At 45.8% G+C, this 26,041-nt stretch overlaps 2 protein-coding genes across 4 annotated transcripts in view; one reads left to right on the plus strand and one right to left on the minus strand.

The window, feature by feature from the left end:
• Positions 1 to 8,452, plus strand: part of Gnaz (G protein subunit alpha z) — a 46,685-nt gene extending 38,233 nt beyond the window's left edge. For all 3 annotated transcript variants that reach the window (XM_026412544.2, XM_026412545.2, XM_026412542.2), the window contains one exon: positions 6,481 to 8,452. In XM_026412544.2, coding sequence (XP_026268329.1) covers positions 6,481 to 6,825 — 345 coding nt within the window. In that variant the 3' untranslated portion in view covers positions 6,826 to 8,452. The remainder of the gene's footprint in view (positions 1 to 6,480) is intronic.
• Rsph14 (radial spoke head 14 homolog) overlaps positions 1 to 22,872 on the minus strand; it is a 70,244-nt gene extending 47,372 nt beyond the window's left edge. The window contains exons 1-3 of the mRNA XM_026412546.2: positions 22,674 to 22,872; positions 21,731 to 21,833; positions 17,301 to 17,419 (exon numbers count right to left, since the gene is read on the minus strand). Of these exons, the coding sequence (XP_026268331.1) occupies positions 17,301 to 17,419; positions 21,731 to 21,833; positions 22,674 to 22,872 (421 nt within the window). The remainder of the gene's footprint in view (positions 1 to 17,300; positions 17,420 to 21,730; positions 21,834 to 22,673) is intronic.
• Between the last annotated feature and the right edge of the window lie 3,169 nt (positions 22,873 to 26,041).

The raw sequence follows: 26,041 nt of genomic DNA on the forward strand, positions 1-26,041 counted from the left end.
TTGGTAGCCACTGTACTAGCCAGCCCTTTTGTTTGTTTCGTCTGCCTTCCTGGACAGAGGGTTTGCATGTGTATCCCTCCTCTAGGGGACTCAGTTCTCTGAAGCCAGGACTTTTCCTTGCTCCTCTCTGTCCCTCAAGGCAAGAGAAAAATCTGCACACAGCAAGAGGTTAAAAACTATCTAGGAGTGACCACCTGGGTTCAGAGAAAAGGTCAGCTGAAGCTTCTAGGAAATCTGGGCTTGCATCTCAGCCTCAGGTCCATGTGTCCTCTTAGAAGGAGCAGGGTCTTTGTGTGGATTGGTCAATTCTGGTGGGTGGGTGGGTGGGAAGGAGATGCTGGGCTCCACCCTCCTTGTTAATATTTGTTGACCTTGTCTTTATTGTGACTCCTTTCAGTTACCCAGAATAACTGCTGTTTCACAGCTACTAGGACCTGAGACTGGGGTAAAGTGGAGTTCAGAGAGAACCATGGCCCACACTGGGCCTGGCAACAAAATAGCTCCTCTAGGAGCTGCCCTTCTGGTGGTCAGAGGCTCAGAGTGGGCTGCCTCCACAACCCCTCATTCTGGCCCCCTAACCTCTCTTGCTGTATCCTGCCTTGCTAAGGGCCCAGGTGCCATCCTTCCAGGCTGACTCAGATACTCTACTCGGAGAGCCTAAAACTGAAGTAAGCCATAAAGAAGGGATCAGATGGAAGGGATGAGCACTAAGCCAAGGGCAAGTCTGACCAAGGGGACCTGAGAGTAGGGATACCCAGGGCCTATTCTTGGGAAGACCGTGGCTGCAGGTGGGAAGCAAGATGTGGAACCGGGAGTCATGGAGTAGCTGGGATTGGTGGTAGAGAGGCAGGAATAGGGGCCAACAGCCAAGTTGGTTAGAGCCAGAACAGCCCTCCATGTAGGCAGGGCCATGCCTTTCTACATCAGCATCCTAAATACCAATAGAACCACAGGGGCAGAAGAGTGAAGGGGCCTCAGGGTCAGGCTTGGTGAGTGGGTGAGGCTGCTCCACCCTGGGCAGCTGAAGGGAAGTTACCACCTTGAGGAAGAATGCCCTGAGCATAGGAAGGTCCCAGAGGTAGCAGGAGCAGACCATGCTCACCCCTGTTTCTCCCAGCCTGGCTATTAACCTAGCCCTTTTGTGCTGTCCCTGCAGAGTAGATCTGGGGGCCACCAAGGCATTAGCCTTATTAATCCAATTCTTCAGGGCAGCAATTTTAGGTTTGCTGGAGGAAGAAGAGGGGAATGCTAACCAGATTGGACTGGAAGTGACCCCACATCTGGCTCTGTCTCCAGACACCTCTCAGCTTCCTAAGGCCAGTATCACTGGGGAGATGACCAGACCTGAGGAGTGATTTGGACTATCTGGGGCTCTCTTTGGGGCAGGGGTGGTCGGCCAGGTAGAAAGGCCTAGTTCTGCATCTGTAAAATGGAAAGTTGCAGGAGTCTCTTGTGGCTTCCTCTCCCTGGTAAGTCTGGGAGTCCCTTACAGCCGCTTCTTGAAAGGAACAGAGCTGGAGGGCATTATGGTAGCCACCCCGTCCCCAACACACACACACACACACACACACACACACACACACACACTCACACGTAGAAGCCAGGGCAAAAATGACCTCAGGGTGACAAGAGTGAGACACACCCTGGAGTTCTCCATCTAGTGCTCCTTCAGTTCCTTCACAGATGCCACAGCATCCTGTGCCTCCCTCTCACCAAGAGGCCCACCCCACCCATGGGTGCTCCAGCTAGGAGGAGCAGAAGGACTTCCCCTCTTTTCTGCCCATGACCCTCTCCCTTAGGGCAGAGTGAGCCAGGGCCTTAAAGGAACTGAGGGAGGGCCAGATCCCTCCAACTTCCAGAGCCCTCTCTTACTATCCCAAGTGGATGAATGGTAGTTTGTACTAGGAACCTGCCCCAGCTCAAGGACCAGCAGCTTCCTCTTTCCTTTGGTCTGTGTTACTGTGTGAGGATGGAGGCGTCTTCCCCAGTTGTCATGGAAACAGCATTGCGTCTGCTAAGAGTCAGGTGCTAAGCTGAGCAGAGGGAGGGGCAGCTGGGCCTGGGTGGCAGCTACTGTTACTGCATCCCAGCATCTGAATGCTGGGAAAGATCTGAGGGCAATCAGAACACTGAAAGTAGCTGGATCCTCTTCACTTGCCATTTCCTGGTGGGCAGCAGAACCATGGGCACATCTGTTTTATCCATGTAAGTTGACTATGATTGGTGTTGGATGAGCCAAACACAGACCCTGCTCCCAGGAGTCACTTCCACTGAGGAGAAAGGATTCTAGCAGGCAACAGCCAGTATCTGGGACTGCCTGAGGAAGCCCATGAGCCCAGCCCTGTGAGTGTGAGCAAAGATGACTCACACCTCCTCCACCTGCTCCTGCTCTGGGCTTCTGCCAAGAAGGAGCCCCTGCACTGCCTGCTTGGGTTCTGTCTGGCTTCCCTTCTCTGTCTTCCTTCTCCATCACCATTATGTGTCTTAAGCTCCTTGAAGACAGGAGGTAGACAGTGGCCTCCCCACAGGCTTTAAAGCAAAAGAGAGCAGTGGATCCAGAGATATTCTCAGCAGCACAGCCAGTTGGCCACCAGACAAAGGCTGCAGCCACAAATCTCCAGGCCCAGACCAGAGAGATGCATGCATAGTGGACTTAGTCCAATCTAGCAACAAAGGGAGACCCCAAAAAACCTCAGGGGCTTGATGCAGGGCCCAGCTGTAAAGCCTTACATTTGCATGGGGTGTGATGGAACCTGGAGATAGGGAGATCTTGGGAGAGGTGTCTTTGAGGAGAGAGGGAGTGTCTCATCCTGTGCCCAGACTAGGGCTGACTTCATAGGAACACCAAACTGATCCAGGTTTCCCCAGGTCACTACAGTAGATCCATGTGGCCATCATGAACAAACAGCTTATATGCCCAGAATTCCCATGCAGTTTGTTGATAGAAAGGTCTGGGACCCAGGTCAGCTAATACATCCCAGGACCCTTCCCCAAGAAGCCAGTAGGGCTGTGAGAGAGCAACTGGACTCTTCAAAAGAGGATCAGTGTCCAACACCCTACCAACACCAGGCTTTAGGGTTCGGTATCTGGCAGACCATTTGCCCTTTAAACCATCTTGTAGTGACAACTCAAAGCCCTGGAAGATCCACAGACTCAGTGACTTGAAACACCTTCCATGGGGTATATGACCACATTCTACAACCAACAATATGATGGTCCTAGGGACATCAGGGGAAAGGGAGGGAGAAATGGATGCTCAGAGGGACACTTGGCCAAGCATCCTATTGGAATTGGCTGGGGCAATGTGGTACAGAAAGGCCTCTTCTCTGTGAAGACGGGGATACTGCACACCTGCAATGACAGAGTGATTAGAGTAGGGAGCTTGGCAGGGAGATCTAGAAAAGTCCATCAAGGTCAAACCCCAAAGCACAAGGAGGGTCTATGGGGAATGGGGACTCAACTTCAGGGACAGGGAAGCATGGAGGGGTGCTGGGTAAGGTCTCCAGAGTTCCAGCTGGACAGCTCCAAGGAACATCAGCTGAAGCCAGGAAAGGGGAGAAACATAACATCTCATAGAACTGAATTCTAATGGCCAGTTATCTGAGCTGATTTGACACACAAAGGGTCACTCTGAGCACAGTACACTTGGCACCCTACAGGGTGTCACTCCTGGGCAAGCACTCTAGCCCTGAGGCCAACCCTAACCAAAAAGGCACATGGTGGACAGCTGCTCAGCCTCAGTGCTCTCTGGAACTGGGTGTTCCAAGCTTAACTAAATGGCCTCTTTGTGACAGCACAGGATTCCAGAGACAACTACCCTTGTGCCCAGGTGAGGCCCTGAAGATCCCAGGATCCTGTACCCTCAACACTTGTCAACATCACCTCCCTGTGTCCCAATCCCACCCACCATGTGAGCTACCCAGCCTCCTGCATTCTGGACCTGGGTGGGACTCTTCCCTACAGAGCACAGGGCCAGAGGCACCCCCACTTGCCTCCTACAGCCAGCCAATAGAACCAGCTAAACATCCACCAATCACCATTTACTTCTCTGCTACTTTGCAATGAGAAAAACACATGTACATACCTCTCCCACACTAGACTTGCCCCGATTCTTGGAGACAAAGAATAAGCTGTTTTCTGAATCACTGACACCATCCTTGGAGTGGTTCCCTCTGGTGTCCACACCGCTTGAGCCACATCCCCAGCCCCCCTACTTCTCTTCTTGGCTACATTCTTCTTCCTGCCCAAGAAGCTGGGCTAAGCTGGATGCAGAATCCATGCTAACTCTCACCCCAGGTGATCCAGCAGGATTCAGGGAGCCTGAGCCAGGCCCTTACTCCCACAATGTGCTTGTCTGTCCACCCTTCAACCCCATGACCACAACCTGCTAATGACCAGACTATCCTCTTCATACCACCAGCCCACCCCTAAATGGCTCCTCTATTCCCTCAGCCCCAGGGCTCACAGTTCTAGGGCCCATCGCCAGACACGTGGACCTGTCAGTGGCCCATGAGTTCAGAATATGTTCAGCGAGCATCTGCTCAATGAATATGTGTTAATGACCATAGCTGATGCAGTATTGGGGGTCAGAAACATAGCCTCCACTTATAACATTCCTATGAGAAGTGACAGGTCTGTTTCCACATTATCCTTACAATGTAGCTTCCAGTAATTAGAGCTAATTACTCTCCCAGTAGAACGTGACATTCCTAGACCAATACTGATCTCACCTTTGGGAACATCATATCCGGTTCAACTGTGGAGGTGCTTGTTCCCCAGGGCACTGCTGTGATTGGAGCCCTGCCTCATAATTCTCTCTACAGTAAGGTCACTTACACCTACACCTGACCTGAGGCTACCCACTTTTCAGTTTGTATTCTGAGATCATCTAAAGAAGGAACAAGATTAGATTTGGAAAACATGGTCTCCCAGATGGACATAGAAATCAGGGTGTCTGTGAGGCATCCTCCCGGCTACCCCTGGGGTGACCTCCCTTGGATCCAACCTACAAGAGCAGCAAGCCTAGAGATCCTAACCAAGGGACATGGAACACATTTCCTGCCTCTCTAGCTCTCAGTTTCTTCATCTGTACAATGGGAATAAGAAGGTGTAAGGACTGAATAGGTATCACCTCATGTCCATCTGTAGTTGTCATTTATTATTACTGCAGTCATTGGTGATATTGGTGTCTCATGTCTGCACTGTTAATGCCAACTACATTGCAATGCCATGGTCAATGGTGATAAAATCTGGTCAGAAAAGACCTTCAATCCAAAGCCTTACATCTTTTTTTAAATGTAAATTTATATTTATTGACTTTATTATTTTTACTGCATTTCCACCTAATTTGTATGGAAGTTATATATTCTTTCAGAGATTTCAATATTTCTATCAGAGATTAGAATATGATTACTTGGTTTATTAAGTCTAATATCAATTGGCTTTTTAATCTTTAACTTGGACAAGGGCAGAGAACTTCTTTTTTTTAAAGAGAGAGAGAGAGAGAGAGAGAATTTTTAATATTTATTTTTTAGTTTTCGGCGGACACAACATCTTTGTTTGTATGTGGTGCTGAGGATCGAACCCGGGCCGCACGCATGCCAGGCGAGCGCACAACCACTTAAACCACATCCCCAGCCCCAAAGCCTTACTTCTTAATTAAACTGGAACCAGACTTGTCTGGACTTTTAGCTGGTTCAATTTATCTTAAAATGAGGACAACTTTCACCAGCAGTAATTCCAGGTAGGAGTTCTTGTAGTTCTCAGTAGTTATTTCTTTTAGAAGTGAGAATTGTCAGTTTTGTGGTAGATTGGGGAGACAAAAGCATTATATTGCTTGAAGTCCAGAGTTACTCAAGGTCCTCAGAAAGAAGAGAGGCGAAGATGGGTGGTGAATAGGGCCGTGTTCTATAATTTGGTCACCACTCTATCCTGAATGCCATCTTTCTGCTCTCTACATGGGCCAAGCCTACCTGCTCAGTCCAGGCCACCAGGCATTAGGGCCAGGATCCTGCCCTCAATATACAGCAGGGCTGGAAGCCTTTAGCAATGTATAAAAGCCAGGTAAGGTGGGGAGAGGAGCCTGGTGCAGGGCAGGCATTTCATTCCTAGCTCAGAATTCTTTGGTTACAGATGTGCAGGCTGCCCCTTCAGAAGTACCATGTAGCAGGATCAAAATTTCAAAGGACTGCACAAAACCCTGACTTAAAGGAGACATGATCTCATAGCAGCTCATGTGGAAGATTTGAGCTTCCGTGCATGGATGTAGGGCAAGCAAGAGACAGGCATGGGAAACGCTATGGGATTCAGAGTGTGGGAGGAAGCTGACCTGAGAGAGGAAGGACTTTACAAAATCATGGTGCTCTCTTGGGGACCAGAATTGAGCTGGCAGACCCTGTGCTAAGGAAGGCTTCCTCCCGGCAGGACTGAGAGTCTAGGGTCTATACTTGCTAATGCCAGCACTTTCCTTCCCCCACCCAGAGTCGAATGGCGGAGAGCCTGCGCCTTTTTGACTCCATCTGCAACAACAACTGGTTCATCAACACCTCACTTATCCTCTTCCTGAACAAGAAGGACCTGCTGTCAGAGAAGATCCGGCGCATCCCGCTCACCATCTGCTTCCCTGAATACAAGGGCCAGAACACATATGAGGAGGCCGCCGTCTATATCCAGCGGCAGTTCGAGGACCTGAACCGCAACAAGGAGACCAAGGAAATCTACTCCCACTTCACCTGTGCCACTGACACCAGTAACATCCAGTTTGTCTTTGACGCAGTGACAGATGTCATTATACAGAACAATCTTAAGTACATTGGCCTTTGCTGAGGAGCCAGGCCCAGCCTGCTTGCCTATGGTAAAACCCATGGGGTATCACACCCCAACTCGTGCTAGAGAAGCCCAACCCAGGGGCAGGAAATGGGGAGCCTGAAGAATGTCCCCCACAACCCTCAGCCGCCACCTCCTTGGCCCCACATTTCTGCAAACATAAATATATATGGATAGATTGCTAGGTAGTTAGACACGTGTGCACATGCGTGCATACACACACACACACACACACACACACACACACACACACCTGGAGATGGCAGAGTTCTCCAAAGCACTGAGGTCTCATCAAGATTTGAAGAGCTGTTGTCACAAGTTTATTATAAGATCATCCTGCCCCTTCACTCTGCCTTCCTGAGCTGGCCCCACTCTGCACAGAGGTCTGCATCCAACTGCTGAGGAAAGGCAGCAGGGCTGGGACCAGGTCAGGCCAACTGTGTCCCTGTTGCCTGGAGGAAGGCCAGCTCACCACCTGAATTCTGGACTGAGGACCTTGCCAATGACAAGGAGTGAGGCTAGAGCAGGGACTGTAGGCCATCCCTGCTGGCCATACCCTACACACAGCTGCTCTATACCCCATTTGTCCTGGACCTGGGACCTGAGGAGCCATGTGACAGCACTAACCAGACCTTCAGCCACTCATGGCTCTTTTTAAACAGCTTCAAAATATGCAGCAAAAAATCAACACAATAAAACAAGTGGCACGATTTACTTCAATTTAGACCAGTTGGGTTTCCAGTTTTTCTTCTGCTGGTCTGATGTTTTATAAATTGAAACCTGGTTTTTTCTTCTCTGACATACTTTTTTTTTTTAATTTTGGCCAAATCTCATCGTGTTTCGCAGGAAAACAAAAAATATACAGAAATTTCAGATGCAGTTGAGTATTCTTTTTTAAATGCAGATTTTCAAAACATATTTTTTTTCAGGTGGTCCTTTTTGTGTCTGGCTTGCTGAGTGTAAAAGTCGTTACCCGGATGACACTGTCCCTCTGCTCCAAAGGATTCTGGGGCGAATAGTCCTGCAAGGCTAGTGCAGGACATATGTTGTACATAAGCCTCTGCAGTGTCCTCTTGTTATTGGTGCAGTTTTCTGCTTTGTTTTTATTTAAGAAAAATAAATGTGATGTATTTAAAGAAGGTTCTTCACCTAGGAGCGAATGAACAATAGCTAAATGTCTTGGTATTTAAAACATAAATTATCTGTGGCTTTGCTGAGTGAAGGAAGGAGAGGCAAGAGATTGTTCCCCTGCAACCCCCAGTCCCCGCAGGCCCCGAGCCTGAGATAGGCTGGGAGCTGCTACGACTCCTGTGAAGGCACAGCCAGCGTTGTGGCCTGAGGGAGGCCCTGCTGGGACCATGCACTCTGCACCTTCCTGTCCCATGGGCACTGGCCTTGAAAGGACCTTGGCCAAGAACCATGTGTAAATAAGAACTCCTGCTGCTGGGAGGGGAGGCACCTCCAGAGCCCTTAGCAAATCTCCTTCTCTCTCGCCCTTTGTTCAGTACCCATGTGTCCAAGGTCAGCGTGCAGAATCACAGCCAAGGACTTGAAGGGATGTACAGAGGGAAAGAGAGGAACTGGTGATCATATGAAAGTCAAAGATTGTCTACTTGAAGAAAATAAAATACCCTGAATGGAGCCGAATCTTGTCCCAGTGTTCTGTGTACATGGCTAAATTTGGTGCTGTCTCGGGCAGCTGGGGCTACCTTCCACACTGAATTTCCTTCCTCTTCTGCTCCCACATTTCCACACAATTAGATAAATACCCCCCACCCGAGCTGAGGATTGAACCCAGCTGGGCAAGTGCTGCAACACTAAGCCACACCCCCAGCCCTAGGTAAAATCGTTTTAAAATTATGGTCAGGAATAACCTTGAGAGGAAAGAAGCTGTGAGAGTGGGGAGACCTGTCAGGGCCCTGTGGCTTGAGGAGATTGAAGACCAGGGGAACCTCCTATTGCCCTCAGGACCCTGCCCAGTAATAGTCTGGGCTGCACCATTAACCAGACCCCTCACCCTACAAATGACTTCTGCTGAGGTCTGAATCATCTTCCCAGGGCAACTGGGAAGAAGATCACTCCCCATAAAAGTGTAGTGCAAACCCTGTGGGTGCTAGGGAAGAAGTGTACACTGGGACCCACTGCTTACTGACAAGCTTGTGTTCTTGGGAATGTATACACATGCAAATGCATACACACTCATGCATACAAATACATGCACACATGTGCAGATCCACCACTTGGACCTGGCTCTGGCCACCCCATTCCCACTGTATCCAGTATGGGGATTCCCTTTCTACCACCCCACGTCACCAAACAGCAAGAACCCAAAGGAGCTTTTGTTTAAGAAGAAATAACATGTAACTTAAAATTGTTAACACTTAGTTTGTGCTTTTTAATGCCAACTCTGAAAAAGAACAGTTATTTCACTGTGAGCATCTTTAACCTAAAAATACATAGCTGATGTGCATAAAGACCAGAGGAGGACTTCCCCCAGTAAAGAGCTCCCTCCTGGTTCTCAAAGCCCAGTCAGCACAAGATTTCCCACAATTCCCCATAGGCTGCAGAAGAACCCCAGATTCCCAGACCCCCATACTGGGGTCTCAAAGCTGGGCTCCTTAGCTCTGTCCTCCACTGCCGCTTGTGTGCACTGGTTCTTCTCTCACAAGACCCCCCGCCCCTTTGCTCTTGCTGATCTCTCTGCTTTACATGCCCTTTCCCAGCCTCACAGTCCAGGATCCACCCAACCTTCAGTTCACAGCCACCCCAGCATCGCTGCCCACATTCTACTTCCTAGAGTACTCCAAGGCAAAATAAGAAGAGGTATCTGCAAATACCACTGGACAGTTCAAGGGAAGGGCACCATCTGACCCACCATCTTTCTCCAAAGGCACATGCTGAGTTGGAGAATCCAAGAGAGACCAATAAGGCAAATATCCACAGAAAGCCTTGCAGGGGAGGGCAGGATGAGGATGGCTGAAGGGGAGGGGCTGGGGTCAACCAAGCTGGCCTGCCCTCTGCTGGTGATTATGTCTAGCCTATCTTACTACATTATAGCCCCAGCCTTCTCTCCCAGGACACACTAATGCGTAGCTCCCTACCCCTGAGAGATTGTCATCCTTCCCTATAACTTGTATGGTCACCAAGGTGGGACAGTGGGGTGATGACCGTGGTCACAGTAATCCTCTCTCCCTTCAGTGACTTCTCACTCTTCCCCACACTCCTAGGAAGCCAAGATTATTTGTTCTGATTTACAGAAGAGGAAGCAGACACTGAGAGGGGACAACATCCCACCATTGGTGTGTAACAAGTGACGCAGTCAGGCCTAGGGCCCAAGTGGCTGCACTCCATCTGTCCACACTCCCCAGAGTTCCTGCCAAGCCCTGGACAATGCCAACCATTCATGACAAATGGGCATAGGAGTATGGGCCCAGCTGGCAGAGGGGCAAGTACCAGGGAAGGTTACATAGCACCATGAGGAGGAGGGGGCCATACTGAGGCTAGATGACACCCTGGGGATATCATCTCACTGAAAGGAGCCTGGCAAGGGTCCTCAATGCTGAGGCAGGTCCCAAATCAGCAAGTGCCAGCTAATGCAGCCCAGACATGCTCTGGGGAGGATCTGATCCCTGTAGTAATTCCATTTGTAACAGTTTGTCTCAAACTACTTGGGAATATTATGAAAGCCTCAAGGAAAATGCCACCTTACCCAACAGAGATGGTGGAGATAGATTCTATGACCCTTGCCAGGCTTGACATGATCAGGTAAAGGGGAGGAAAGAGGGGAAGAAGCATCTAACAGGTACAGCAAGTTGGGAACCAAGCAAGCAGAGTGTCCCTGTTGGTGGGCATTATCCCCACTAAGACTGGGGAAAGGAGCAACAGCTCACCAATGACTGTCAGGCCAAGCATGTGCCTGGGCCCCTGATGCACCCTGTCCTGAGGGCAGGCAAGGAAAGAAACAGCCTGCCCTTCTGAGGCAGCTCCTTCTCCCTCTACACTATGGTGTCAGGGCCAGGAGGAACTGGGTTTGCTCTGAATGTCTGGGTGTCTGGGAAGCTGCTAAGGAGAGAGAAGGATTCCCTGCCTGGGGCTGAGGCACACTGCTGAAGGGAGGGCATACCCACTTTTCTCCTCCAGCAGTCCTGCCTGGAGAAGCAGCCTGCTCCCAGAACTTAAGTTCTTCATGGACACAACCACCCCCAGATTTCCCTCTAACTGCTATGACTCTAAGGATGTCCCCTACCCCTCAAAATGCCTGGGATCAAAACTACATCCAGACATCTCCTCATCTGTTCCCTGCCTCTCCAAGGCTCCTGAGACTTGCTCCCTTCTGGAGCCAGGAAGCCAGTTTCCTTAGGCAGGGTCCCTCCTATGGAGAACTAGTACTTTCCTCTGGGTTAGGAAGGGTACCTACCTTCACTCCCAAGGCCTGACCCAAGCCCAGGCTGCACGTACTGGGATCAGGGACACATCAGATCCCACCACACTGCCACAAAAGCTAAACCAGCATCTCAGAGCCTGGCACAAGGATGGGGTAACAGAAGGAAGAGCCAGGCCAGATTCACAGGTGTGCCTGGTCAATCAGTGCACCTAGGACTGGTAGTGGAAAACTTCCAAGGGACCCTGGGGTGTCCATCTGTATCCCAAAATCTAGTTAGGAAATAATCCTCAATTTAAGCACCAGAACTCTCTCCCCAGAATGCCTGACCACAAAATGAGACCTGTTTTCGCAGGGGGTTAGCAGGAGCAGGGGTGGGATAGGAAGAGTAGTGGGTGAAAACAGAAAAATCCTTGGTGATCACTCAGGATCTAATGGGAAGCCTGGGCTGGAAGCCTCTGCATGGCCTTTGCCTGGACGGTCCTGGGCTCTCCCCTCCTAACACAGCACTATCTTGGGGCATCAAAAGTAGGTCTCCAAGGAATGGGCAAGGGCCCTGTAGGAACAGTTTTCAGTCCTAGGGTGCCACCTGCTGGTCACTCTGGGAAATCACATAGCAAATCAGACCATCTCGCAGAATTAGAGGGAAGACCTTACAAACATTCTCCCACAGAAATTCCGAATTACAGGGGAGGAAACTGAAGGCACCGTCACGGGAACAAGACAATGGTTCAATACATATTTATTGAATGAATAATCAATTGTATAAGTGAATTATAGCCAGAAAACAATGAATGATCCTTTAAAATATAATATAAAACCTGCTGAACAGTATTTATTGACTGCTAACCACAAACCAGGTACTCTCTCAGGTGTCAAGGGAACCATGATTTTTTAAAAAAGCATCTTCCTTCAAGTGTGGCTATGGATAGGAAACCCATAGTAATGACCACAGCATATGCTGAGAACATGCTGAGTCCTATGTTCAGACTATGTCAGCTAAACTATACAGGTGACAAAACTCAAGCTTCCATGGGCTACACTACTGCCCAAGGTCACATGCTGATAAGAGTAAAGCCATCAAGAAAATAAAAGCCCATGCCTTACCTAAATATCCCCAACTGTAAGCCCAACAAGGGCATCACTTCGGGCAAAGCCACACTGGCCAACCCAGAAGCCACAGTACTCAAAAATTCCTCCAGGATGGATGTCCAGGGGTGCCTATCACACTACCTGCCTATCTCCATCCATCTGTACAGCCATCCTCCCAGCCCCAACCATCTCTCCACCAGAGGGTCCCAGGCCTCCCTTCTGGGCCCTTCACAAATGATGACCAGCACCCAGAAAATCCTATGACAAAGGGCCAAGGCTTCTGTTTTGGTTGGGTTTGGTTTGGTTATGTTTTTTTAGATACTTGGGACTGAACCCAGGGCATTGTACATCCCCAGGCCCTTTTTTTTTTTTTTTTAATTTTGAGACAGGGTCTTGCTAAGTTGCCAAGGCTGGCCTTGAACTTGTGATCCTCCTGCCTCAGCCTCCTAATTTCAGGCATGCAACATCATTTAGAACTCAAATAACCAAAGAGCTTTTGGGATCCAGGCAGTGTTAGATTGTCAAGCACTAAAAACAGACAGATAGAACTCCTTTCCAAGTATCTTCACAGACTAAATGTGAAAAGCAAAACTTAAAGGTTTCAGCAGAAGATACAGCAAAATATCTTCAAAGTTCAGGGTAAAGAATTCTCTTACTCAACACACAACCCTACCCCCCAAAAAAAATGCAAAAGAAAAGATTGATGAAACTGATTACATTATTCAAATGAAAACTATGGAGCCAATGATTCAACAAATAAATAGTAAGAAGTCACACAAACATCTTGGGAAATGATATTTGCAATGTAGGTAACCAACAATGGCTTGAAATCTGAGATAAACAAAGAACACTTCCTGTAATCAATAAGAAATAGAAAAAGGGGCTGGGGCTGTAGCTTAGTGCCAGAGCGCTTGCCTAGCTGGCATGAGGCACTGGGTTCGATCCTTAGCACCACATAAAAATAAACAAACAAAATAAAGACATTCTGTCCATCTACAATTACAAAAAAAAATTAAGAAATAAAAAAAGAACTCTGAGGTACCCTGGATCCCCAGAGGCTCTAGGCAGAGGGTTGCCAGAGGGGAAACTTTTTTTGATCCTTTTTACTGATCACAGGGATCAACAAAGCAACACAACAATGAAACACCAGAGCTACCCACTGGGATGCTAACAAGGATGTGTGATCGCCCTCCTCAGGAGAGGACCCAAGGGATTCTCCCTTGAGTGTACCAGGAAAACCAGGGCTGGAACTCTCACTGTCATTCCTTCTGCAGCACAGGAGCCAAAACACCCAACAGAGAAACAAGTGAAAACTATGGAGCCAACAATTCAACAAATAAGTTGTTTCAACATAGAAACATATCATGGCATAATTTATGGCTGTGGATAATATGTCAAAATACACTCTACTGTCATGTATATCTCAAAAGAACAAAAAAAAATCATGGTTCAGTCAAATGCTGTGAAAACATGAAGCAGTAGAAATAAATGAAATACAGCCCATGATATGACATGGACAATCTCAATATTTATCCATGCTACTTAAAAAAATACCTTTTAAAAAAGCAGTGTTTAAAGCTGGGCATGGTGGCACATGCCTGTAATCCCAGCAGCTGGGGAGGCTGAGACAGGAGGATCCTTGAGTTCAAAGCCAGGCTCAGCAATGGTGAGGCACTAAGCAACTCAGTGAGACCCTGTCTCTAAATAAAATATAAAATAGGGCTAGGGGGCTGGGATTGTGGCTCAGCGGTAGAGCACTCGCCTAGCATGGGCGAGACCCGGGTTCGATCCTCAGCACCACATAAAAATAAAATGCATTGTGTTGTGTCCATCTACACCAAAAAATAAATATTTTTTAAAAATAAAATAGGGCTAGGAATGTGGCTCAGTGGCCAACTACCCCTGAATTCAATCCCTAGTATCCACATTTTTAAAAAAGCAGTGTTTTTAAAGGTATTTTAAGTAGCATATGGATATATACAGCAAGATCTGTTAAGACATGTTAAGACATACAAAGCAAAATTACATATATTATATATATATAATAATTTATACTTGTGATAAATATAAAGATTTATTGAGGATCTAGTCACAACGTTTATTAGTGTTCAAGGGAGGATGGGAGGAAGAGTGGGAAAAGGTTCACAAGATACTTGGATTTTATATATGACTTTTTTCAAACAAATATGAAATATTGTAGAATGTTACAATTTGGCAAAGCTGAATGGTGGTATTCAGCCTTCATTATTATTATCTCTGTTTCTCAAATGTTTTAAATAGGTAACACTAATTTTAAGAGCCTTCCCACACACTAGGAATGAGAGGTGACCAGGTCCTGCCTGACTCTTTGAGTTTTAGCATGGTGAGCACAGGGCACAAGTTTAGTTCAGCCCTGGTACTGGTCCTCTATGAAGACACCAGATACCTCAAGGCTCTCAACACCAGGCACATGTGAGAAACAGCCAAGGCTGCATTTAAAAATATATGTGTGTGGAATAGATGTGTTGCTCAGTGGTAGAGTGCTTGCCTGGAATGTGGGAGGCCATGGGTTCAATCCCCACTACCATATAGGGAAAAAAAACTGTGTAGAGGTGATCCCCAGAGACTGATCTTGGTGGCTTGGGAGAGGACCAGGGATATAATTGTCTTTTAAAAAAAATTGTAGATGGACACGATACCTTTACTTTATTTATTTATTTATTTGAACCAGTGATGAGGATTGAACCCAGTGTCTCCACATGGTAGGCAATCATTCCTCCACTGAGCTATACTACCAGCCCCTATAGTGGTCATTTTAAAAATACCACTTGTTGTCTACCCTTGCATGCTGCCCAACATCTAGCCCAGTTCAGTTGGAGGAAGATGTGCCTCAGGAACAGGCAGCAATCCTCATGGGCACTGCTCTGCTGGGCTTGTCTCTCTGCACCTGATCCCATAGTCACTTGTCTCTGGGCCTTAATTCAGGGAGGTCTCACAGTCCCTGAATGCTTATACTTCTTCCATCCGGCAGGGTGCCAGACTGTACACTTAGCCAGTGTTTTCTCACTTTGATCTCACTTTGTTCTCACTTTATATTTGAGGAAATAACTTGTAGGAATGAAGGGAAGGGAAACCAGATTCATCTGACTTCTGTACTATCACATTGACTTGTCTACCTTTACCTAAGATACCACTTCAAGGCCTACTGTCCCAACTCTTGGAATGAGCACTTCATTTAAAAATGCTCATGCAACCAGGTGGATGTCAACCTGATGAGTGTCAACCCTCTAGCTGTGGTTGGCATGTGATTGTTACCCTAGATTCCCCATCTAATTAGCAGGAGCAGGGTTGGAGGGGCCCACAGTGAGTGTGTACAACATTGCCTTTGGGGCAGGCCTTCTTTATTCCTAAAAACCTGCTGTGACATTTCATAAAAGAGAACTTTTAAAGGGCCTCCATTCATGCATGGTAGCCTGCACCTGTGATCCCAGCTACTCAGGAGGCTGAGAGGCAGGAGGATCACTTGAGCCTATGAATTCGGGGTCAGGCTGGGAACATAGTGAGACCCCCATCTCAGAAAAAAATAAATAAATAAATAAATGGGCTCCCCTTTAATTACCAAGGAAATACATATTAAAATAAAAACAATTGGGGCTGGGGATGTGGCTCAAGTGGTAGCACGCTCGCCTAGCATGCTTGAGGCACTGGGTTCGATTCTCAGCACCACATTAAAAAAATAAAGATATATATTAAAAAAGTAAAAGTTTAAAAAATAAAATAAAAACAAGATACTATATACACGTACGCACACACACTACACACACACACACACACACACACACACACACACACACCAAACTAGCTAAAATAAAAAGAAAAGACCAAATGTTGATTAGAATGTAGAATACCTGGAACTCTCAAATACTGCTACTGGGAGTGAAAATTGGTGCAACTATTTTAGAAAATCATTTAGTAGTACCATCTAAAGCTGAACATGAATTTATCTTATGCCAGCCAATTCTACTCCTACATATGTCTCAAAAGAAATGTACATATGTGCCCACCAGAAGACATATATAAGCGTGTCTATACCCCTTTGTTCTTGGTAGCCATAAGTAAAAACAACTCAAATGTCCCTCAGCAGCAGAATGGATAAACTGCAGTACACTCTCATTATATATATAATGTGTATACCAAACCCCAGCACTAAAACAGCAGAAATCAGTAATGTATAACATACATGAATCTCAGAAACAAAACATTGAGTAAAAGAAGCAAAATATTATAATCTGTATGTTTCTATTTCCATTAAGTTTTTAAAAAGACATGAACAGGGTTGGGGGTATAGTACATGATTACCATGTGTAAGAACCTGTGTTCAATACCCAGCACTGAAAAAAAAATGAACTAAGCTATGGCCTTATAAATTAAATATATTGTTTCTCTTTGGATGTGAGGTAGAACCCTGTATGGTGTTTATGGGAAGTCTTGGAGTACTGAAATATGCTATGTATTTCTTGACTTGGGTAGTTGTCACATGGCATACTCATTTAGTGCAATTTAATCAAATATTCACATATGTGATTTTGTTTTTGTTGCTGTTGTTGTAGTTATTGCTTTTTTTAGGTGAAGGGTGCTGGGGATTGAACACAAGGCCTTGTATTTTCTAAGTATGTACTCTATCTCTGAGCTATGAACTACTGCCCATATGTGTGCTTTTAAAAGTACATGTTATATTTTAATAAAAATGTAACTTTTTTATTGTTGTTGCTAAAATTGTTGAGATGTGGGTCTGTTATCCAGGCTGGTCTTAAAGTCCTGGGTTCAGGTGAGCCTCTTAACTTGACCTCCCAAGCAGCTGGGATTATAGGCATGTACCATCATGCCCAGCAAAATGGTAATCTAAAAAAAATTTTTTAATATACTGCAGACTGTGATATGCATTCTGGCATGTATGTGACCTGGTGAGGAAGTCCAGGGGCCACAGGAAAATCTACCAGATCTGCTTATGGGACAAGCCTACCTGAAGGTAGCTGGGCCAGGTACTTGAATGCCTGGTGCAGGTTCTGCCGGCACAGTGCATAGGGGTCATCCATCAGGAAGGACAGGGCAAGGATGATATCATTCTCTAAAAAGCTATTTCTGGGAAGAAAAAGTGGATTTAGACATAACTAATATCATGCCTGGAGAGGATCAAATAAGAGGTCAGGCCCCTGTGGGAGTCTGAATTCATGTTAGATAGGGCAGACAAGGCCAGAAGTAAACACCACATTCTGGAATCCCCAGAAGCCATGAGAGCAGAGCAGTAGTTGATGTGGTGACAAGAATCACATAGCTCTGCTCCTTCCTAGCCATGATTTAGACTCCAGCTCTTTGTGCCCCTGTATTCTTATTTTCACTCTTCTGGCCCTCAATCAATCCCAAGGTCTGTAAAATGAGGATGGGTCAGCAGAGGGGTTCAGGCAAAGCACCTACCTTGCCTGAACTGCAGGGCTGAGCTCACTGGCTCTCAGTTGAGCTCCATAAGCCCACCCGCCCCAACTTCTCCCACTTATCTTCCCCTAGTTGAGTTGTGAGCTTGCCAGAGGCCAGCTGCTTACCTCCAGACCTAGGGGTACCTGTTATGCTTGTTTTTATAATTATGAATAGGGTAATTATAATTATGAATAGGATTATATATATTAGGTAAGCCAACAAGGTGAGAAGACTTTTTAAAATTTCCTTATGAAAAAAAAAAAAAGTTTGAATGTTTTGCAAAGACTCAAAAGTCTAAAAAAAAAAAAGAAGTGAGATCATTGTAAAAGATTCTAGAATGTTTTTTGCACACAGATTATTTCACCAATATTTTTCAGTTCTTGCTCTGCTTTAATGAAACCATAGTTGCAAATCAGGTGTGTGGTTAAAGAAAAAAAGTTGACAAGGAAATACCATCCAGTGGATCCATAGCCTAGAAAAGGCCTAGGTCCCATATGGGGATTAGCAATGCCTTATCATTTGTGTTTTGGGTTAAAATGAATCACTTAAAGAAAATATACCATTTCTTTCTTGGATCCCCTGCTATCCTCATCACCCCTCCATCACTTTTTTTGTTTGGTTGGATTTTTGGGAGGTTTTTTGTTTTTTGTTTTTGTTTTTGTTTTTGTTTTGTTTTGTTGGTACTAGGGATTGCCCAGCAAAATGGTAATCTAAAATAATTTTTTTAGGGTACTTGATCACTGAGCCACATCCCAAGTCCTATTTTGTATTTTATTTAGAGACAGGATTGCACTGAGTTGCTTAGCAAGCTTTGCTTTTGCTAAAGCTGGCTTTGAACTCGTGATCCTCCTGCCTCAGCCTTCCAAACTGCTGGGACTACAGGTATGTGCCACTGCCGCCCAGCTTTCACCATTTCTTTAAAGCAACCAACTGATTATTGAATCCAACTGAACTTGTAAAGAGGACTGCTGAGGTCACATCTGTCAGAGCAGAATTCAGAGATAAATGAGAAGTCATGTGTGAGGCCCTTAGCTAAGTTCCCAGAATATAGGACATATGCAACTAATTATGCTACAATGGCATTAACCTTAATGAAATGTTTGTTGTTGTTATTGTTCTTTTTAGATATACATGACAGTAGAGTGTATTTTGATACATTATACATACATGGAGTATAACTTATTCTAATTAGGATCCTATTCTTGTGGTTGTACTTGATGTGGAGTTTCACTGGTCATGTATTTATGGAATGTTTTGAATTGTTCTGGAAGAAAAGATCATAGTGGAACACAGAAGTTGCAGGGGACTTCACTGACCATTGGGTTCTCATCAGTCAGTGCCCTGTGACCCACTCTATGTCATTCATGCTTGAAAGCTGGGTGGTGCAGAACGGCAGTCCCAACTACTCAGGAGTCTAAGGCAGAAGGATGGTTTGAGCCAAGGAGTTCAGGACCAGCCTAGGAAACAATGAGACCCTATCTCATTTTTAAAAATAAAATAAAAAGATTCTGGGGTCTATTTCAGTGGCAAAGCATGTCCTAAGCATGCATGAGGCCCTGGGTTTAATCTCGATCACTCAAAAAATAAAAATAATAATAAAGCCAGTTATGTTGTCTGTAGAGTTATGTGACCCCTCTCACTAGCACACAAGCTAGAGGAAAGATTAGACCATCTAGGAAACTCTCCTGTTCATGAAAATATCATGTGAATTGATTTCCCGAGGTGTCAAGATGCCCAGCCTGAGCTGCTATCCTCATCACCCCTTCCATCACTACCTGTATAGCAAGAGGGCAAAAAGGTTTCAACACAGGCAGTTCAGGGCAGTTACACAGGATTTGAATGGGCTCCAAAAGCTGTTGGCTTTAGTTATAAGATTACTGCTGAACTTGGGGGAAATTTAGAAATCACCCATATTTGTTTTTGGCCCTTTGTCTTCCTTGTCCAATGTAGTATGCTGGTAAGAGGCTGGAGTTTGGACTCCTAGACCCTGGGCACACAGTAGTATGTCCTCTCTCTGGTCTCCCCCAGTACCCAACTTGCCTCACAATGGTGGTGTGAGGAATGGCTGAGAACACTGAATATGTTCTGTGCGAAGGCCAGATTTTTCGCCATATCCTCCCATATGGTTAATGTGGGCACAGCCAGGACTCCCCAGTGCAGGTTATCCTAGTGCCACTAAATAATTTACTATCACCTTCCCTAGGCATTTACTTCTATTTGATCATCTCTCCTCAGCATCCATTGTCCCTCCCTAAAAACTATAACCTAATGTCCATATCAAGTCCAGGGGGAAAAAAAAAGGAAAAACAAGAAAAATGAGAGACACTTGACTCCTGGGCCCTGTCACTCCCCAAGCTCTCAGATCCCTGGGGTCCTCCTAAGTACCTGCTTCAACCTGATCCTGTACCCCTAAAATTGTTTTTGTTTGTTGATTGGTTGTTCTTGTTTGGTTTGAGTCAGGATCTTGCTGTGTTACCCAGGCTGGGCTTGAACTTGTGGGCTCAAGTGATCCTCCTACCTCAGCACAGGCACACACTAGCACACCTGGCCCTGTCTAAAGTTTTAAAGAACCATTCTGAGGTAATTTCAGATAGGCAAATTGAGACTTGGATCAAAAGGTCACAGAGGAGAAGAGTGTGCCCCCCACCCTGACACACCAGAGCCCACGGCCTCACCCCACTGCTCTGACCACAGCACTGATCTACTACCTGTTGCAGTGTGTGATTTAGAATGCTAACTGCACTACCTTCCCCTGCCTCTATCTCCCCCCACGTCCCCACATCATCACCATCACTCCCCATTCATAGTACCCAATTAGCCCCAGGCTGTAAGGATCAGGTTGAAGCAGGTACTCAGGAGGATCCCAGCAGTCTGAGAGCTTGGGGAGTGACAGGGCCCACTAAGTTTGGGTTTTATGAGATACCCCCACACTCTTGACATGGATTGACATCTCTCAGAATGGGTGACTGCTGTTCATACTCAACAAGCCTAAAGGCAGTCAGCATCTTACCCTATAAGCTACCCTTCTTTTCTGGACCTGTGCACACTGGCCATTATTATCCTTTATATAGAAGACCAGGGGTAGAGTTTGGGGATATGACTTAGAGTTTGGTTTGTTGGTGTTTTGGTACCAGAGATTGAACTCACGGGTGTTTAACGAATGAGCCACATCCCCACATCCCCAGCCCATTTTATTTTATTTTATTTTATTTACTTTGAGACAGGGTCTCACTAAGTTGCTTAGGACCTCACTAAGTTGCTGGGGTTGGTCTCAAACTTGCAATCCTCCTGCCTCTGCCTCCTAAACCACTGGGATTACTGTGCCCAGGTGGGGTCCTGTTTTTAATACAAAGTAAAACTAGTGATCTCTGGTCAAAAGATTGAACTCAACTAATATGATAAAGCACCTCCAACCCTCCCCTTACTACCACTAACCCTTAACCAAGGGTTAGTGGTAGTAAAATATGTTTTAAATGTAAAATGCAAATCTGTACACAGGAAAGGGACATTTCTAGGTGCCAGAAACCAATAACTTAGCATTCTGAGCAAGAAGTAAGATCACCAATCCAAAACAGATGTGTGCTTTGAAGCTGGTATTTTATCACCTGCACAGGAACAGGAATTAGAGCCACAGACCCTGTGGGGATCTGGGACAGGGAAATTTGCTTCCCATAAAAATCAAAGAAAAGACAAAATTGTTGCAGATGTCGGATCTGAACTAAATTTTTACCTTCAAAGTGGGAAGTTCATAGCTAGACGCTAACATAAAAATTAGTCTGGAACAGAGGGTCCCATTAGGCCCTCACAAAAGGAACCAAAAATCACCCCCACACAAAGGTTTGTTCTGGTCAAACAGAAGTCCCACCAAAGACCAGTGCTACAGAAAAAATTTAAGAACACTAAGGTCAGTCAAGAACATCCATCCAGAGATGAGTGTGTCTTCCAAATAAGGCATTGGTCTAAGAGACAGCTGCCCACCTGCCCACGTTATGAGTCGCCATGATGTAGAGCACCTCGGTGGTCTTTATTCGAACCACGTCATCATCATCCTTCAGCAAAGATTTCAAGCTCTCCAGGAAGCCTGTGAGATAGAAAAATCTTTGAACATTTGCCATTACTAGAAATTAATTAACCCAGAAGTCAACTTGTGAGAAAATGTTGGACAACAAGAATGACTAGCGTTTCCACGGCTTTGGGTGTTAAAGAATCATGTCAGTTACACAGCATTTGAGAGTCACTGAAAGGGCTCACACCCAGTGACCATCTCATCTAACACTTCTCAATTTTCCTTGTATACTTCCTACCAGTGCCTTCTATCAAAATCATCCATGGTGTTAAGTAAAAGACCTTTGCCATTTCTTTGACCCCAGGAGAGATGTGAGATAAAATTACAACCCTGTCCCAAACTAGTCACATGACCTTGAATGGGATATATCTAAGGATATCAGATTCAGCAAATAAAAACTCTGCACATGACTGTAATCAGTGATTCAGGAGGCTGAAGCAGGAGAATAACAAGTTCTAGACCAGCCTCAGCAAATCAGCAAGGCTCTAAGCAACTTAGTCCCTGTCTCAAAAATAAATTAAAAAAAAAAATACAAAGATCTGGGGATGTAACTCAGTGGTAAAGTGTCTCTGGGTTCAATCCCCAGTACAAAAAAACACCTGATTAACTTATTGATTAGGCAATCCCAGACTCACACCCTTTCTTTGAACCTCAGTTTTTTTGTCTGTAGATTCAGAACATTTCCTCTCTTAAAAGTGCCACTATGAGAACTAAGATAACTCAGGCACAACACTTGAGGTACTGCTGGCCCCAAGTGAGGCTCATTAAATAGCAACCTTTATTACTGAAGCTCCAAACAGTGTCTGAGCTATGCCAAGATCCCAGTCATGGTCACTTGGGCTGTGAAATTCTCACCTAGGTTGATGGCCTCGTAGACATACTCAGGGTCATGCATGAGATCACAGAGGGCCATGAGGGCTTTCTGCCTTGTCAGCAGGTCTTCAGAATTTAGCTCCTCATTCAGCTTGGGCAGGGCCCTACAACCATAAGCAATGGCAGCCTTGGTGGGGTTGATGTCAGGAGGAAGATACTTGGAGATCCGGGCATGAGCCATCTTTCCACATGCAAAGGACTTTCAAAATGAAGTTCTGCAGAGACCACTGATTTAAAAAACCCAAAAAGCTGTGTTATTACTATTGTGATTTAAAGACTACTTTTCATCTGATCATCAAAATTGTGAGGGCAGGTGGATGGCTATATTGCATTTTACAGTTAAGCAAACTGAGGCTAAGAGCAATGAAGAGATTTGTCACAGTGAAGGTAAAATAACAGTCCAAATTGCAAACCTCAGAGTTCTCCCATGCAATTCATTTAACAACAGAGGAAAACACTCTGACAGTTCATAAGCTCGGTTCTCACTCACAGGCACTGAAGGGACAAAACAAACCAAACAAGCAAACACCAAGATGGTCTCTCTATTTAGTGATTATCTGATGCCAGCAATAACTAGTACCTAACTCAACCACCCCATAAGGAGAAGACTTGTATTATCTACATTTTACAAATGAGGAAATTAAGAGAAAAGCCAAGGAGCTTGGAGGTCGCAGAATTGGTAAAGCTAGAAGCCATTGTCCAAATCCAGGTCTAGCTCATTCACCTGTCAAGGACCCATATTCACATGTTTAGAATACATCTGCAAAAAAAGAATTAAGGTTAGAGGATGAGTTATTTTTATTACACACACACACACACACACACACACATACACACACACAAACACACACACACACACTTTCAACAACTATTAGCAGTGTGGCTTAGTGGTTAAGGGCTGGCTGCAATCCCAGGTCAGGGTGGTCCTTAATAAGTTTTCTCCTCCATCTGTGCCTTTCTGCAATTACAAAAAAAGAAGTAATAGTAGTACCTCCTTCCTGTCCTTCCAGCATTATCATATTAACCATTAACAGACACCTACAAGCCTGTGGCTATTGTTATGATTGTTATTGCATTTAGTCACATGGTCAGGAATCTCCCCAGTAAAAATTGAACCAAACTCTGATACCTGGCATCACATGACAAGGGTAAAGGGGCCTCTCTGGGAATGACACAACCATATCTGATCTGGGCACCCCTCTCAGGAAACTGTAGGCATTGGGACAGGGACCTGCTCTCCTCTAGAGGGCACACACTGGAGTCTGGTCATTTATAGAAACACGCAGGATAGGGTGTGGAGACATCAGTCCTGGGTGGGCAGGTCTAGGTAGGTCAGGGAGTCCCCCTGTCCCCGCGCCGCTGACCCACAGCCGCCCCTCACCTGCCTCAGCTCTTCCAGTCTTCTGGCACCCCCCAGCCGTCGGCGTGCTCCCGTTGCCAGGCAACCTGGTTGCCAGGAGACTGCAGCAGCGGCTGCTCTGTCCGGCTTCTACAAATGGCGCCCACGGCGCAGGCGCGAACGGCTGCACTGACGTCCTACTCGAAGTGGGAGCAACAATGTTTGACAGGTTTACTATGGGGAACAAAAGTGACCCCCCACCCCCAGCTTTCTTCAAGGTACAGAACTGAAAGGAAGTGACTAATGTATGCCTTTCTCAGTACTAGGCACTTTCTTTTTCTTTTTTCGTACTGCGATTGAATCCAGAAACGCTTTACCACTGAGCCACGACCCAATCCTTTTTATTTTTCTTTGAGACAGGGTCTCACTAAGTTGCTCGAACTTAGAATCTTCCTGCGTCAACCTCCAAAGTCGCTGGGAATATAGGCCTGCACTATCATGCCCAACATTTTCCATGCTTTTGATCATCAGAGTAAAGCCATGAGGTGGTTAACATTATGCAGGTTAGGGATAGGAATCTCAGGTTCAGTAGCTTTCCCCAAGTAGCTGGGATTGTAGATATCATTACCATGACCGGCTCCCTCCCAAAGCCTGTATTGCCTGTAACTCTGATGACCTCTTTGTCCTTCAAGAGGCAAATTGGTGGACACTTTCTCTAAGAACCTTTTTTTCCTCAACAAATCCAAACTACTAAGATATTTCATATCTCATACCTAATCACCCCCACTGTCACACTCCCTCCTGGTGCTGGGGATCAAACACAGAGCCCTGGGTATGCGAAGGAAGTGCTCTACCACTGAATTTTACCCCTAGCCCTCTATTTATTTCTGATTCCCCTAGAGATATTCAACTTCTCTGTGGATAGAAACCACATCAATTCTGTTTCCTTGGCTCCCCAGGGCCAGGCATATCCCATGAGATGTTCAGTAAGGATAGAAAAAACTAAGTGGTTAATGGATTTGAATGGAACTTTACAATCTAAAAGCACTTTCACAGAACCTGGGTTTAGGAGGCTGAGGCAGGAGGATCACAAGTTCTAGACCAGCCTCAGCAACTAACAGATCACTATCTCATGTGATCTTCAAACCCTTGAAGTATATAGGCTCATAGCTGAGCAAACTATGGTGCCTAAAAAGCAACTCACCTAAGTTTATCCCCTAGGTCTGAGACCTTCTCAATGAAACCTATTAACAAAAGTATGGGAACATCTGCCTCCAGTATATTAGTTCTGAATTAAAGATGACTAACTTGGATATGTGTATCAAGAACATCATATTGTGATGCAGAAATCTGCCCCGTAGGAATGGGGATATAGCTCAGTTGACAGAATGCTTGCCTTGCATACACAAGGCCCTGGATTCAATCCCCAGCATGAAGGAGGAGGAGGAGAGAAATCTGCTTTGTCCCCTATTGTCCTTGAAAGGATAAAGTCCTGCTTCCTCCTTCCTGATCATCCTATGAGCTGGTTCCCTCAGCCATGCTCTTCTGCCAAGATGTTCTGCCTCAAATCCAGCTCCGAGGAATTGGTGCTGGCCTTCTAGGGACTAAGACCTTGGAAACCATGAACCCTCAACTTTTTTTCTCTAATATTGTTCTGGTCAGATCTTTTAATCACAGCAGTGAAAAAGCTGACTAAAACAATTTTGAATTAAATGGAATTGGAAGTCTTAGCAGCTGCTTAAAATCAAGGTCCCTTTAATATATCCACAGCCAACCACAGGAAGCTCTTGCTCTGAACTTTCCTTATCTGACTGAAGGAAATCTTCAGAAAGAAATGAGCCAGGCGCTGTGGTGCACGCTTGTAATCCCAGCAGCTCAGGAGGCTGAGACAGGCAGATCATGAGTTCAAAGCCAGCCTCATCAACACGAAGGCACTAAACAATTAACTCAGTGAGACCCTGTCTCTAAATAAAATACAAAATAGGGCTGGGAATGTGGCTCAGTGGTCAAG

This window comes from Urocitellus parryii, chromosome 3 (assembly GCF_045843805.1).
Source record: "Urocitellus parryii isolate mUroPar1 chromosome 3, mUroPar1.hap1, whole genome shotgun sequence".
NCBI lineage: Eukaryota > Metazoa > Chordata > Mammalia > Rodentia > Sciuridae > Urocitellus > Urocitellus parryii.